This window comes from Balaenoptera ricei, chromosome 5 (genome assembly GCF_028023285.1).
Source record: "Balaenoptera ricei isolate mBalRic1 chromosome 5, mBalRic1.hap2, whole genome shotgun sequence".
In the NCBI taxonomy this organism is placed as follows: Eukaryota; Metazoa; Chordata; class Mammalia; order Artiodactyla; family Balaenopteridae; genus Balaenoptera; species Balaenoptera ricei.
The window spans coordinates 141,565,902-141,581,260 of NC_082643.1; the positions used below are offsets into that span (position 1 = coordinate 141,565,902).

General features: G+C 56.2%; 1 protein-coding gene across 1 annotated transcript; it reads right to left on the bottom strand.

Annotated features, from left to right (window-relative positions):
- Window positions 1–7,259: 7,259 nt before the first annotated feature.
- On the bottom strand, window positions 7,260–7,866 carry LOC132366688 (large ribosomal subunit protein mL42-like). The gene has a single exon (XM_059924293.1). The coding sequence runs from the start codon at window positions 7,798–7,800 to the stop codon at window positions 7,372–7,374; it is 429 nt and encodes a 142-aa protein (XP_059780276.1). The 5' UTR covers window positions 7,801–7,866; the 3' UTR covers window positions 7,260–7,371.
- Between the last annotated feature and the right edge of the window lie 7,493 nt (window positions 7,867–15,359).

A 15,359-nucleotide genomic window follows, 5' to 3' on the forward strand; every position in this document is an offset into this window, starting at 1 on the left:
CCCCAAGGGGTGGGGTAAGTGGTGGAGGCAGAGTGAAGGTATTCTTGGGAGAGGGAGCAAGGCCAGCAAGCTTGTAGGGGACTGGAGCCTTCCAGGGCAGAGGTCAATGGCTTGGGGCATGATGCGGTGGAGGGGATGGGATCCCTGGTCCCAGAGCCTAGGAAGCTGTGAGCAGGGGAAGGACAGGATCTGGCTGGGGCCTGAAGGGGCTGGGAGGGAGAGCACAAGGCCAGCCCAGCAGAGGCTGAGCCTTGTCCGGGTGGGAGGCCAAGGTCTGCCCCTCTATGCTGCACTGGGCACGAAGGGCCAGAGTCCAGCAGGGCAGCACTGGCGGGGGCTGGAGCAGCTACTCCAAACCAGGCAGGGTGGGAGGCATCCAGGGGCTGGATTTGGGTTATGCTGAGGCCGAGGTCCCTGAGAGGCTAGACGAGGCATAGCCAGGCTATCGGGGTGCTCAGAGTTGCAGCTGGACAGAACTCGGGCCATGTCACTGTCCGTTGTCCCAGAGCTGCCCAACAACGGGTCCCACGCCCCAGAAAGAGGAGACCTGGCTGCAGCATCACACTCAGGGTCAGAGACGTTAACTGAGAGTGGGGAGAGGTGGGAAAGGCCAGAGCCAAGTGGCTGTGTCCACTGGAAAAAGACCAGGACCAAGGCAGGACCACTGGAGAAGAAAGACAAAGCCAAGGAGGGACAGCTGGAGGCGGGCGAGGCTATGGGAAAGTATTTAGCCAACAGGGCCTCGGTTTCCCCATCTGTAAAACCTGCAGGGGGAGGCCCATTTGCTGGAGAGGTGGCAGGAGAATTTTGATGAAGGGTGGGAGCAAGCAGAGTGGCCAGCACCCCAGCCCTTCAGACCCCAGGGTTGACAAACACTCACCCAGCCTGGCCCAGGGCCACCCCTCACTCACAGCACAGCCTGGCTCTCAGGGCTGGACTTGGACCCCAGAGATCCTGAAATCCTGCCCCTCCCAGCCCACAGAGGCCATTATGGAGGTGGCCGGGCTCAGCCACCATTATTAGCACCCCACGTGGTCACCTCGCTCTTGGAACAGGGCTCCACGTGGAAGAGGCTTGGTGTTGGCTCAGCCGGGCTGGAGCCCCTGACAGAGTGCTCACTACCTCGAGGCTGGGCACGTGCTCCCTGATGTCTGGTTCAGCAGACCCTGCACGGAGGTGCCGGATACCCCTAGAGGATGCAGGGAAGTCCCCGCCCCTGTGGCTCATGGGAGGGAGCAGATGAACGCATGAGCAGTCTCCACCATGTCACCATGTCCCGGGGTGGGTGACTGGGGAGGGGGACATCAGTGCCTCCAGCCAGGGCACGACCACAGGGCGGGGCAAGCAGGGGCCGGCTTCAGACGCCAAGCTCCGAGGAGACAGGGCAGACCAGGACGGAGAGGCCTCACCATCAGGGTCACTGCAGACAGTCTGGACAGACCCGGTGCCCCAGAGAATTATCACCCAGGAATGCAAACTCACCTCCAAACGGGGTGCAGCCTCCACTTTGGAGGGAACCCGACAGCTCAGGGTACGTTGTTCCAGTGCAGCCCCAGCCCTGTGGGGGAAGGGGACCCTGCTTAGGACCTCAGGGAGGCTTGGAGCAGGCTGTCGAGTCAGGAACTGCAGGAGGCAGAGGCCAGAGGAGCTGGGCACCCTGGGGCTTCCCACTGGAGCTGGCAGGCCTGGTGTGGGTGAGAAGGAGGGTCTCCCCTCTGGGGAGGGTGTGCAGGCAGGCCCCGCGCTGCGGGTGAGCAGAGGTGAGGCAGAGACCCCTGTCTGACCAGGGGAGAGGTGTGGAGGGCCTCTGCAGAGCATGTCCAAGTTAAAGGCACACAGGTGACAGCTGAGCCATATTCTCGGGACAACCAAAAGCAGGGCCTGTACCCCTACCACACCCGCCGCTGGGTAGCGGTGGCCATGGCTGCTGATTTGGTGCGCTGCACCAGGGCCCAGAACATGAAGAGGCAGCTGCAGTCTGGGGTTAGGGGCAGGACCCTGCTAAGATCAGGGCGGGGAGGGCACGATCTGCTGCCAGCCCAGGGGTCATCGCCTCCCCAAAAGCCTCGGGCTTTAAGCGGCACCTGGTGAGCCCTGACCAGGCCCAAAGTCACTGCCGGCCTCTGCGCTGCCCGCGTCAGGCTCACGATCCACGGCCTACTCACTGGCTCTCCCTGGGTGTCTCTAAACATCACAGGCTTAACACATCTGAAAGTCAGCCCCTCATTTTCCCAGCCTTCCCCTTCTCGGCACCGAAACCTCGGAGCCATTCTGGCCAGCCGGTCTGTCTGGAAGTCCTAGTGGCTCTGTCTGCAAAGTACACCCCGAATCCTGTCCCTTCTTGGCCCCTCCCTGCCCCATCTCCCCTCATCTGCTCCCCACTCCTGGCCTGGCCTGGCCGTGTCTATGGTCACACCAGAGGCATCTAATCACGAGGTCAGGTCATGTCACTTCTCCACTCTGGACCCTGAGTCCTCCCTGGGGGCACACGCCTGCGCAGTCCCGCTGTTCTCTCTCCAGGATCACTCTTCCCCCAGATTCCTGCGTGGTCCACCTCCTCACTTCCCTCATCTCCGCTTCAGTATCACGCTGTTAGACACTCCTCACTTCTCTTAAGGCTGTCCACGGTCCTCGTGTTCCCTCCCTCCCCTGCCCCCTTTGAACCCCTGTATCTCTGTATGTGTTATGGCCAGGCCCCCTCTGGAATGTCATCTCCCAAAGTTGGGACCATGCTGCGTCCCCGGGGCCTCGGTGCTTTCCTGGCATGGAGTAGATGCTCAGTAAGTGGTTGGTGAATGAGTAGACAAAGGCCACGAGGGGCAGCCGGAAGGAAACGGCAGGTTTAGGCAGAGCTGCCCAACTGGCTCCCGTGTCCAGAGGACCCTGGAAGCTTCAACCTTCTGGCCCATCCCAGCCCCGGGAGTGGCCCCCTGGTGGTACCCAGCACCTGCTCACCAGGCTGCCTGGGGGGAGAGGGAGGGGCTCGGAACACCTTGGCAGCCCGTTCCTGGGCAGGGCCGGGGCCAGGGCTGCACCACTGTACCCTCTGGCAGCTCGCCCGCTTGGCTGGGGACGGCGGGAAACGAATTCCCACCCACCCCAGCCCCTCCAAGGGGAGGCCACTGGGAGTTGCCCTGGGCAGGGGCTCTGGCTCCACAGCCCAGCTGGTGAGGGAGGGGAATGAGGCGGAGGGGCTCTGGCTGCTGCGGTGGCTGTGAGGCCAGGGCCCGGGGCCGGGACCCGCTCCAGGGGACTCGCTGCCAGTTTGTGCCCTGGCAGGGAGGACAGGCTGGGCAGGGGCCGTCCACCTTGGGCTCCAGGCTATTCCCACATCCCAGCCCGGCCCCGGTGCTCTCTCGCACCGCCTTGCCCTGGGCGGGAGGTGGGTGTGTTTTGCCTTTGTTGGAACCAAAGGGGAGGGCAGCCGAGTGGGCGCCAGGGCCGGAGAGCGGGCAGCGGAGGGTGGCTCACAGGATGACCGTGCGCTGGGCTAGAGACGGGGCGTGTCGTCCAGACTCCGAGCCACGGCTCCTGCCGCTGGTTTCCCCTCTGCCCCGCGGCCTCCTCCCTCTTGCATCGCTCCTGGAGAGCCAGCTCAGCATCCCGGCCACAGGAGGCCGCTTGGTCCGCCAGCACTCCTGCCCGGGCGCCCACCTACATCCCAGCGTCGCCCACCACGCGGCACAGAACTCGCGGCACTTCTTCACCACGCCCCCCACGCCCGGCTGGGCTCCTGGGCGCAGGGCCCTGTCAGCCATCTCTGGGTCCCAGCACAGGGTCCTTCCTGTTCGGAGGCTGCCCTCAGTGGGTGGTAGCCCAGCCCGTGGGCTTCTAGCCGGCTTGCCTGCTGTGAGCACCGGGAGGGCAGGGCCTGCACCCACCTACCCAGTACCGGCCCGGCCTGAGTGCGTGGGTCAGCACCTACCGCCCGTCGGCCAGCGGGCCTGAGCTGGCCCTGGTGACCTGGGAGGGCTTCCCTGGCAGGGGCACAGCCTCTGCAAAGCCCCGGGGCAGGAGGAAAATGGAGTCATGGGGCTGTAAGGCCAGCTCAAGGGCCGGCCAGCGCCCCCCACCCTCCCTTTCCCCACGGGCGGCACCCTGACTGCGGGCCTCCGTCAGCACCCCCAAGCCCGGATCAGCCGCTGCTTTTGCTCTCCGAGAGGTTTGTTTGGGTACATTTTCTACATACCGGGTGTCAGGCAGGCCACACTAGGAAGATCTATTTTAAAACACCAACCCCGTAGGTGGAGGATGCGGGGCCCACGCAGACACTCGTGTTTCTATTTTTACATCCAAACAGGCCTGCCCTCAGCCCCCGGAGCCCAGTTTGGAACTTGAAAGCAACCCATTCTATTTCGGGTGGCTTCCGCCCTCATGGTGGGGAGGTGGGTATTTTGTACACAGGAGCCTTCTCTGCCCTCCTCCCTCCCAAACCCTCGCGTCCTGGCAGCCTCTGGCCCCCACCCCGTGGACCACGTGACTTCCAGGAAGGCGCTGGGGTCGGGAAGGGGAAGCCCATGTGGGGCTTGGGAAGGGGAAGCTGTGGCCCGCAGGATGCAAAGGCCTGACGTCACCCTCAGGGGGGCCCAGTGACCTCCCCAGCCCAGGGTCAGGGGCAGCCGGCCCTTCCCTGGCCAGCGCTGGACACTGGGATGAGGTGCCTGAGATGAGAGGGGGTGAGGTGGCCTCTGCAGCTGTGAAGCCCCCTGGACCAGAGGTGGTAAGCCTGGTGGCTCCCAGGAGCACAGACCCCCAGGAGAGACTCAGCTCCCCACGGCCGGCCCTCCAGGCGAGACCAGGTTGCCGGGTAGGAGCCCACCAGGCTCCCGGAACCCACCACCTGGCTGGCCCCCTCTCTGGTTCTGGGTGGGTGTCCCCAGACCTTCAGCCAGCGGCTCAGCCCAGGGCCCCAGGGGACCACTCCCTTCCCACTTTCCCTCGTCCATCCTCAAGAGCGGATTTTGGCCTCCATTCCCACTCCTGTGGGTCCCTCAGACCACACTAGGCCGCTTGAAGGCCCCCAGCTGCTGCCCTAGGTCATTACCCTATTAAACATGCCACCATCTGGCCCATCAGCCCAACTTGTGAAATGCAGCCTGACACCACAATACCCTCCTGTGCTTCCATCCCCACCCGGGCTGAGCTGGGGGTCCCCTGTGTCCCAGCTTAGTACCCGGGCCGGCACCCAGCCCAGTAGCTGAGGATGGCTCGGTCCAGCCTGCCCTGCTTCTGAGACCCTGCCCACAGCCCCCCTCCTCCTGTCCTCTGACGGTGGGATGAACAGGGTCCACCCACAGAGAACTTGTGAGCAGTGCCCAGCCCGGGACCGGCCTGGCAGGGAGAACAAGGTGCAGCCCTAGGGTGTCAGGGGAAGTGGGCAGAGTCGGCCTGACAATGAAGACTCCGGGGGCAGAGAGGTTTCCATCACAGGGAAGCTGGGATCAGCCTGTGAGGAAGGCCCGGAGGGGAGTGAGGCAGGGCTGAACTGGGCCCAGTCTGGGGGGCGTACCCATGGCCTTCCCTGGGACTCCCATGGGGGAGTGGGGCTTTAGCCCAGCAAATCTGTCTGCAGAGCCTGTGTACAGCTCCCCAGAACCACTCAGAAACACAAGGTTGCCTTTTTTTTTTTTTCTGTTTCATGTTTCAAAAAATTCAGAGCCTGCTTATCTCATTTGTAAATAGTGTTGGAATGCCTGGCTGATCATTAGGTAGAGAAAGAGACCTACTTCACATCTTATGCCAACATAAATATCAGCCAGACCAAAGACTTAAAATACGAAGGGAAAAAAACCCCAAAAATGTATTAAAAGAAAATGTAGATGATTCTATACTATGGAGATGAGGCAGGATTTCTAGGTACCAAAGATAAAATCACTAGCATTTGAGTGTATAAAGGAAAGAACCAGTAGATATATGGCAGCATAAAAGTGACCCCACATAGGTGAATGTCAAAAACGTCACAAACAAAATTGAAAGGAAAACTATAAACTGGGAAGGAATATGTGCAAAGTGCATGCATTAACCAGGGGTAAATATACAAAGCATTTTTATACGTTTTTTACAAGTTTCTACCTTGAGTTGAAAATGGGCACAAGTAGCAATTCATAAAAAAGAGCTATATGTGACCAGTAAGACACGTTTAAACAGGTTCTACCTCACTAGTAATTAAATAAATACAAATGGGAAAAATGAGATAGCATTTTTTGCTTTTTGAAGATAAAACTCTCACGTGGCACCTCAATAGCCAACAGCAGGTAAAAGCAGCATGGATATACATTCATGTATTCACCTATTATAAGGAGAATCTGTATTCACTCTTTCCAGGGCTGCCCCAAAATGAGTCCACACTGAAGCACAAGTTCACATCCTGCTGATTTACCAACAAGGTAAAATTGAGCACGTAACTCATTAGAGTGTGTGTGTATGTTTTTTTTTTGCCATGCAGCTTGCAGGATAGTTATCGAACCTGGGTCCCCAGCAGTGGAAGCACGGAGCCCTAACCACTGGACCGCCAGGGCAGTCCCAAGGGTGTGTGTTTTAAATTTAGTTTCTACTCATTATCAGAGTTATACATGCATGCAATTTAAAGAGCGAGTTTTACAAGCCTTCTTACAAAACACAGCCGCCCCCCAACCCTCATTTTCCAATGCAACTTTTAACTCACTCTTTTGGTTTCACCTCTGTATCCCCAGACCACACACTTACATTGCGACTTCCTGACCTCCAAAATCATCATACCTTCATTTTGTTCAGATCAACGGCCATGGTTGACATCTTCATGATACTACATAAACACTGTTCATGTCTGAGCCACATAATGTATCATGATAACTGTTCCTTTCTTGCTCAACTTCTCGTTTCCCTGGAGTTAATGTCATCTTTTTTATTTTGCTTAATTCTCAATACTAATTCAACTCCAAATTCTGCCAAAAGTTAAAACCTCCCCAGGGGCATCCTGGTGTATCAGGTATTCTATCACCTGGAAATAGACTCTGCTTTCTCAGCTGGGGCACAGCCTGCAGTCTGGGACCACCTCACCAGAACCCTGAAGTCCCCTTCATCCTTCGCTCTGCGGCAGGATCCCCTGCTTCCTGCTTCCCACGACTTCCTCTTTCTTGCTTTCCTCCCCCTGTTTGGTGGAACATGCCAAGTGGCTTCCTGAGAAAGGGTGCAGGGACGTAAACTTTTTGAGACCTTATCGTTCTGAAAATATCTTTCTTCTACCCTCACTCTTTTTTTTTTTTTTTTTAATGAGAAGACATTTTATTATTTTACTATATAACATATTAGTGAATATACCCAATTGTATTTTCTCAAATGGCAAATGAGACGCAGGATAACATTTCTCTTTGATTCCTGAAAACCTCAATATCATCTGTCTTTTGGAGGATTCAGTTTCCTACGACGTCTATGATACTGTCCACGAGGATACCAACGGTGCTTAGTAGTAAAGAACATTTTGCTAAGTTGTTCTATCATGGGTCCTTGCTCTAAGTGTTCACCTTTTTCTTCTAATCTGGTTTTCAGCACTAGATCATGTGTTTCTTCATTATTCTGCACAGGATCTGGCCGAGGGATAGGTTTTGTGTGTTCATATGGAATGTCCACAGAAGGGTGATAGCATACTATTGTCCTGCCATCAGATGTCAAAGCAAGCTCTACTTTGCAATTATAGTCATCTGGAAGAGAAGAATACGTAGTTTTATGACAAACACAATATAAGGCTCCATTTTGAATTGGAAATAAATATTTCAAGATAGTTCTGCTTGATATCACCCATTTTACTGCTGCCAATGCCATGGTGAATCAAGATGCTTATCAGGTGGTATGAAAGATGATTTGAAGAGAAACTGCTTTTAAAATCTGCTTCTTGACTGCGACTCACCGCGAGCCCGCCATCTTACCTCAACCTACCCTCACTCTTAATGAATAGTTTGGCTGAGTATAGCATTCTAGCTTAGAAAGCATTTAGCTTCAGAATTGAGAGATTTTATCCATCACCTTCCAGCTGTGAGAAGTCTGAAGCCATTCTGATCTTAGTCATTTGTACGTCACCTGTCATTTCTCTCTGGACGCTTGTACGGTCTTTTCTTTTCTCTTTGTGTCCAGTGTTCTGAAATTCCCCTTTGCTGTGCCTTTACTGTGCATCTATTTTCATGTTTGTATCTGAGCATTCAGTGGCTCCTTTCAATCTGGAAACTCAGGTTTAATTTCTGTGAAATCTTTTTTTTTTTTTTTTTTGGCCACATGGCTTGTGGGATCTTAGTTCCCCGACCAGGGATCGATTCTGGGCCCTCGGTGGTGAAAGCATGGAGTCTGACCACTGGACTGCCAGGGGAGTCCCAAATTTCTGTGAAATCTTTTCCACTGTTTCTTTGATTGTTTTCTTCCCTCCCGTTCTCTTTCTAGAACTCCTATTGTATAGACGTCAGATCTCCTAGACCAGTTCTCTAATACTTCCCTCTCCTGCTTTTCTCTTATTTTCAACTTTTTTCCCCCAGCTTTTTGCTCTACTTTCTGCAAGACTTCCTTAACGTCATCTTCCAACGCTTCTGCTGAGTTTTCAATTTCCATGATTGTATTTTTTTTTTTGGCCGTGATGGGTCTTCGTTGCTGCGCACAGGCTTTTCTCTAGTTGCGATGAGCGGGGCCTACTCTTGGTTGCGGTGCACGGGCTTCTCATTACAGTGGCTTTTCTTGTTGCGGAGCACGGGCCCTAGGCACGCGGGCTTCAGTAGTTGTGGTGCGCGGGCTCAGTAGTTGTGGCTCGCAGGCTCAGTAGTTGTGGCGCACGGGCTTAGTTGCTCTGCGGCATGTGGGACCTTCCTGGACCAGGGCTCAAATCCATGTCCCCTGCACTGGCAGGCAGATTCTTAACCACTGTGCCACCAGGGAAGCCCTCCATGATTGCATTTTTAATTTCCAAGAGCTCTTTATATTCTGTAACGTTCCTTCTTTATAGCACCCAGTTTTTGTTTCATGAGTACAACATTTTCTCTTTTCTTCCTGGGGATATTAACGACAGTTTTTCTAAGTCATCTTCTCCCAGCCATCTCTGTTTCCTCCCAGTTCCCGTTTTCCTTGTTTGTTTTATCCCGATCTTCCATGTTACAGGGGTCCCTCAGACGTCTGCTCAAACTGGCTGGCTGCTCAGGCTGGAGGGTTGGGTCCGTTGGCTGTGAGCTTTATCAAGCGGTGACCTGGTAGGATCTCCTGGATGATCAGGTTCCCCCAAGAAAACCCCTCTGACATCCTGTCTCGAGGCGAGACCTGGTTTCCAGGGTTCTGGACACTGAGGGTGGGTGGCTGGGACACAGCTGGTGTCTCAGCGTTATGTAAATGTGCACTGATGTCCGCCAGTCCAGAGTCCCTCTGTTGGCCCACCCAGGGAAGAAGCCTTCAGTGTGCGGCCTGGCTGTGGATGAGGGCTGTGGGAGGATCTGGCTCTCTGCCCTGTTTCCAGCCAGCCCTGCTCATTTCGGGTCCGTTTCACTCAAACTTATAGAGGCTCCCAGGGCCATCAATCCTGAGCCTTTTCCAGGGGAGTGTGAGGCGCTGGGGTCACGGGGACATGGGGAGCTCTGCCTCTACCCTGGGGTCACCAAGGCTAGAGCTAGTCTCTCCCTCTGAGCCCCAGCTCCCCATGTGCTCATTAGGACGGTATTTTCCTGGGCTGCTCCCGCCAGAAGGGACTTTACACCCAGGGAGGAGCTTCACCGGGAGCCTCAGCAAGCACGGGGAGCCCAGCCCGCTGTGACCTGACTCGCCACCCTAAGAGCTTCCCTCCCTGGGTTCGCCTGCCCTCGTCAGACTCTGTCTTCAAAAATCTCTTTGTTATCGATAACTCCAATCAGCATTAAGCTTTAACATCAAACATCTTAACTCAAAGGTAACACTTTGCTGTCACTCAACACCAGAGTTGACAGGTAACAGCTTGGTTATCAGTTGACACCTCGAATATCAGCCAATACCCTTGCTGATAGCCAAGAAAGAGGCTCTGTCTGGGAATGAAATACAGACATTCCCCTGTGTGGGTGGGTGGCTCCTGGGAGGAGGAAAATGGCTCCAACAAGGAACAGAGGCAACAAAGACCTAAGAGCCGGGCTTCCCTGGTGACACAGTGGTTAAGAATCCGCCTGTCAATGCAGGGTTCGAGCCCTGGTCCGGGAAGATCCCACATGCCGTGGAGCAACTAAGCCCGTGTGCCACAACTGCTGAGCCTGTGCTCTAGAGCCCGCGAGCCATAACTATTGAGTCCGCGTGCCACAACTACTGAAGCCCGCACGCCTAAAGCCCGTGCTCCGCAACATGAGAAGCCACCGCAATGAGAAGCCCACGCACCGCAACCAAGAGTAGTCCCCGCTCGCTGCAACTAGAAAAAGCCAGTGCGCAGCAACAAAGACCCAACGCAGCCAGAAATAAACAAATTAAATAAATTAATTTAAAAAAAGAAAGAAGCTTTGTTAAAAAAAAAAAAAACCCTAAGAGCCACCATCACCATGTAGCCCAGGGACCATGGCGCTGGGAGCTCTGGTGGCCATCACCCTCGCAGGTGAGGTCACCTCCAGTTTATAGGCACATTACTCTCATCCGGATGGGATGGCCTCTTTTGGGAGCAGGGGCCACTAGTCACATTGTAGGCCCTCGATACAAGTGTGTTTAATAAATTATAAAAGCAGGCTGCACACGGCTTCTCTCCATTGAACAGATGCAAACAATGAGGCCAGAGAGGGGAGAGATTTGTCAAGGCTCCCCGCTCCAGGGCTGTGCTGGTTTCCTGCCCTGCCCATCCTCAGTTGCCACGTCCCATACCCACCCACCGCTGGAGGCTGCCAAAGGTGCCCAGCCTGCAAGTGCCCCCGCTGGGGTCCTCACTTCTTCTCCTGGCCCTGGGGACCCTGACTGGGAGAGCCCTGCCTTGCTCACCCCCCCTTAGAAGACTCCTACTGCCCAGGGCTGGAAGGGCAGACTGAGGGTCCCAAGAGTTGGCTTCTTGGCCCAAGGTGGGGCTGTGCAGGCCCCTCTGCTCCCATAGGAAGGCTTAGAACCTTCCTGAATCCTCTCTCCAGGGCCAGAGGGTCCGGGAAGATGTCCCAGCACTAAACGTGTCTGGAAAATGGAGCAAGATAGAGAAAAGTGATGATCCCAGGAGGGCTCTCAGGGATATAGTGCATGTGCTGGGCAGGGCGGGGCCTGCAGGACCCGGCTAGGAGGCTGGCTGCCGGGGAAGGCAGCAGGAGGGGGCAGGCCACACCTTCACTGGGCTGCTCCCGCAGAGCTGGGGTTACCCTGCGGCCCAGCCCGGGGATGCCCATCATGCTGGCTAGAAAGGACAAAAACGGAGGGAGCCCCAATCCTGCAGGGGCCACTAGAGCTTGCTTGAGCTCCAGAGGCTGGCAAGATCCTCTCCCGTCCCCCCTCTCCCAGCTACCCCTTGAGACTGGGGGTCCCAGGTCAGCCTCATCAAATCATTATTCAACCATGCATGACATACATATTTACTGAGCGCCTAAACATTCATTCATTTTGCAAGTGAGAGCTGGCAAAGTGGCTACGCACCCCCCCTCCCCCTGCCCCACTCCCCCGCCCCAGGCGAGGGCAGGCGCTACCCTCCTCCTCGCTCAGGCCCATGACCCCAGGTCCTCCTCCAATTTCCCTCTCACCCCGCCCTGGTCTGTATATGTTTCCTCTGGCTGCTGTAATAATTACGTCAGACTCAGTGGCTTAAACCAACACAAATTTATTATCTTACAGTTCTGGAAGGCAGAAGTCTGGCACGGGTTGAAATCAAGGTGTCTGCAGGGCTGCATTCCTTCCGGAGGCTCTTGCCTTTCCCAGCTCCTAGGGATTGCCACATCCTTCGGCTCTTCCTGCATCCGGAAGGCCAGCAACAGCAGGCCGAGTCCCGGGCCTCTCCACAGCTGTTCCCTCTGCCTGGAACGCTCTTCCCCCAGAAGCTGCATTCCTCGCTCCTTCGCGTCCTGCAAGTCCTTGCTCAAAGGCCCTACTTCACGTTACCACCAACCTCTGTTCCAGCACCACCATCCCTCTTAGCCTGCTGAGGAGGGAGCAAGTGCTCCAAACCCAGGGCGTGCCGCGAGACAGCAGCCCCGGGCCTGCCAAGGCCTGGGGAGTAACTGTTCACGCTCCTTTCTCGCCCCCTTTAGTGCAGCCACAGCTGAGCCAGGGCAGAACGAAGACTTCTCCCGTGGTGTGGCCGGGATGCTCTCGGTAGCAGAGCGTCAGGGAAGCAAAAGGTCACGGATTGTGGGAGGAGAGAGGACAGCTGAGGGGAGGGAAGTGTCAGAGGCGTGTTCTGCCAGGCTGCCCAGGGAGACCCACGGTCCCCGTGTTTAAATATTTCAGAGCTACACGTCAAGCTCTAAACCACGAACTAGACACACTCTCTCCTTGCTCGACGGCAAATCCAGCTTGCAGCACCCTGGAAGGCCAGGTCTGGGTTCACAGTCTTGGGCTCCGTGAGTTCTTTGCCTGAACCTCCAACAGAGCAGGAGAGCGGGCCCTGTTCTGCGACCTTCAGGCTCCCCGCTCTACACCCCCAAAGTGTCCACCCCAGCTCCCTGCTGAGCTCTGTCTACAGCTCACCAGGGCCACACAACCAGCGGTGTAATCTGCCTTCAGTGTGACAGAGCTGGGGACGAGGTCTGCCCAGGGCCATTTGCCCAGGGAATTCCACGTCCCGGCCCCCAGAGGGTGGTCTAGTAGTGAAGCGCAGGCTCTGAATGACCATATGGACCCCTCCCATAGAGGGAGGGCATGGGCAGAGGAAGGCAGAGTGGGGTCCAGGGCAGAGGACGCCTGCAATCAGGAGGACAAGTGTCATCACCATGGAGAACAGTCAACATCAACCAGCTCACCCAGGGTCTGCGCCACGGCAGGGGCCGCCTTCCCCAAGGCCTTGGGACCCGTGAGTTCCCTTCCCAATCCTCCTAGACACCATCCTGGAGGGAGGAGCAGGGGAGGGGGGCGGTGTGCCAGGGCCTGTTTCTTTCTTTTTTTAAAATTTTAATTAATTTATTTATTCATTTACTTAATTTTTGGCTGTGTTGGGTCTTCGTTGCTGTGCGCGGGCTTTCTCTAGTTGCTGAGAGCGGGGGCTACTCTTTGTTGTGGTGCGTGGGCTTCTCATTGTGGTGGCTTCTCTTATTGCGGAGCACGGGCTCTAGGCGCACGGGCTTCAGTAGTTGTGGTGCACGGGCTTCAGTAGTTGTGGCACACAGGCTTCAGTAGTTGTGGCTCGCAGACTGTAGAGGGCAGGCTCAGTAGTTGTGGTGCACGGGCTTAGTTTCATGTGGGATCTTCCCGGACCAGGGATCGAACCCGTGTCTCTTGCATTGGCAGGCGGATTCTTAACCACTGTGCCACCAGGGAAGTCCTAGCAGGCAGATTCTTAACCACTGCGCCACCAGGGAAGCCCCCAGGACATGTTTCTTAACAAGGTCTGGACACCGCTTTAGAGCCATGGAAGCTTCTGGATTGAACCACACTTTATTTTTTTAATATATATCTTTTAACCTTTTTATTTTATATTGGAGCATAGTTGACTAACAATGTTGTGTTAGTTTCAGGTGTACAGCAAAGTGGTTCAGTTATACATATACATGTATCTATTCTCTTTCAAATTCTTTTCCCATTTAGGTTGTTACATAATATTGAACAGAGTTCCCTGCGCTATCCAGTAGGTCCTTGTTGGTAGTGTGTGCTATATTTAAGATGGATAACCAACAAGGACCTACTGGATAGCACAGGGAACTCCGCTCAACGTTATGTGGCAGCCCGGATGGGAGGGGAGTTTGGGGGAGAATGGATACATGTATATGTAAGGCCGAGTCGCTTTTCCGTGCACCTGAAACTATCACAACATTGGTAATCGACTATACCCCAATATAAAATAAAAAGTTTAAAGATAAATAAATAAAGCTGTGTGTACATGTCGATCCCAAACTTCCTAAACAGCCCTCCCCCGCCCTCTCCCCGGTAACCGTAAGTTCTGAACCACACTTTAGATCAACAGGACCGAGGTCAAATTCTCCCCCTAGTGCACCTGGGCCCACCAGGGAGAGGAGGTCGGTGTCTCTACCTCTGAGGTGAGCTTGGAGATGAACCAGATTGTTGAGTGGCATGAGGAGAGGTTCGGGGCCGGCAGGGGCGGATTCCGAGTGCCCAGCTGCAGCCAGGAGTTGGGGTGCGGGCCCCAGTGCTCAGGCGTTGGGGAGGGGTGTTCACACGCACTCTGGTTCTGTCTAAGGCTCGGGGCCCCAGTCCGCCGGCCCCTGGAAGTGCTGGGCCACATCACCCCCTTGTGGACACTCGCGGGAGGGCCCCTTCCCACCCCCGGGGCTGAGGGTGCTGCCCCAGGCATCCTGGGGCCCTGGAGCGTGGTCTCAGGAAGGAGGCGGCCCAGAGGAGCGCGGCCCCGGGTCTCCTCCGCTGTGCCCGGCCCCTTCCTTGGTGTCAGATGCCCCTGAGCTCTGCCCAGGAGCCCGACTGTCCTGAGGCACCTGCGCCCACCGGAACCGAATAGGAATCCCTCAGAATTTGCATTCTGATCATTCAGTCAATAAACGACTGTGGGCACCTGGTCAGGGGTCGTTCCTCCAAGTGGGCCGTTGGTGGGCCCCTGGGCAGTGTGGCCAGAGGTCAGGTGGCCGGAGGGCCCTCCCAGGGCCCGTACCCACCCTGAGGGTCCTGTGCTCTCAGGGCTCCGGCTCTCCCTGCTGAGTCTCCACCGCCCATGCCCACTGACGGGGAGAGGGGGTGAGGTCAGAGAGGTCACGTGCACAGAAGGGGCTGAGGGGACAGAAGCAAGAGGCCGCCTCTGGCTCACGCCACCGACGGTGCCTCACCCAGCTCGGCTTCAGGGGCCTAGACTCTTAAGCGGCCGGCATTTCCTCTCTCTTACCGGCCTCTCAGGGGCAAATGAGACGGTCACTGCAAGCTGCTCAGACACAGCACTGGGGCGACCTCCGTGTCCTTCCCCTGCTGTCCTGGTTCCATCAGCAGGACAAGGAGAAGAAGCTTCCCTCTGGAGCCGGGGTCGGGAGAGCGGGAGTGAGACGACGGACCCCTGTGTGCACACGGCTTGCGGAGGGCTTTGGGCAAGACCCAGGCCTAATGCCCGCCCTGTCTGGTCCCTCCCACGCCCCTCCTGCTTGCTCCCCACCGGCCGGCCCTTGATCAGGCCCAGCACTGGCCGCCGAGGCCTTGCCCTGGCCGTCCCCTTGCCTAGAAGTTTCCTTCCCCAGATCCTGCGCGGCTCCCTCCTCCCTTTTGGTGTCCAGTGACAGGTCACCTGCCTGTCCCGACCTCTCTGGACAAAAGCTGGCAAGAGTGGTAGG

Excerpts from the sequence above, each read along its gene's own strand:
- LOC132366688 (XM_059924293.1), bottom strand. The coding sequence starts at position 7,800 with ATGGCATTGGCAGCAGTAAAATGGGTGATATCAAGCAGAACTATCTTG.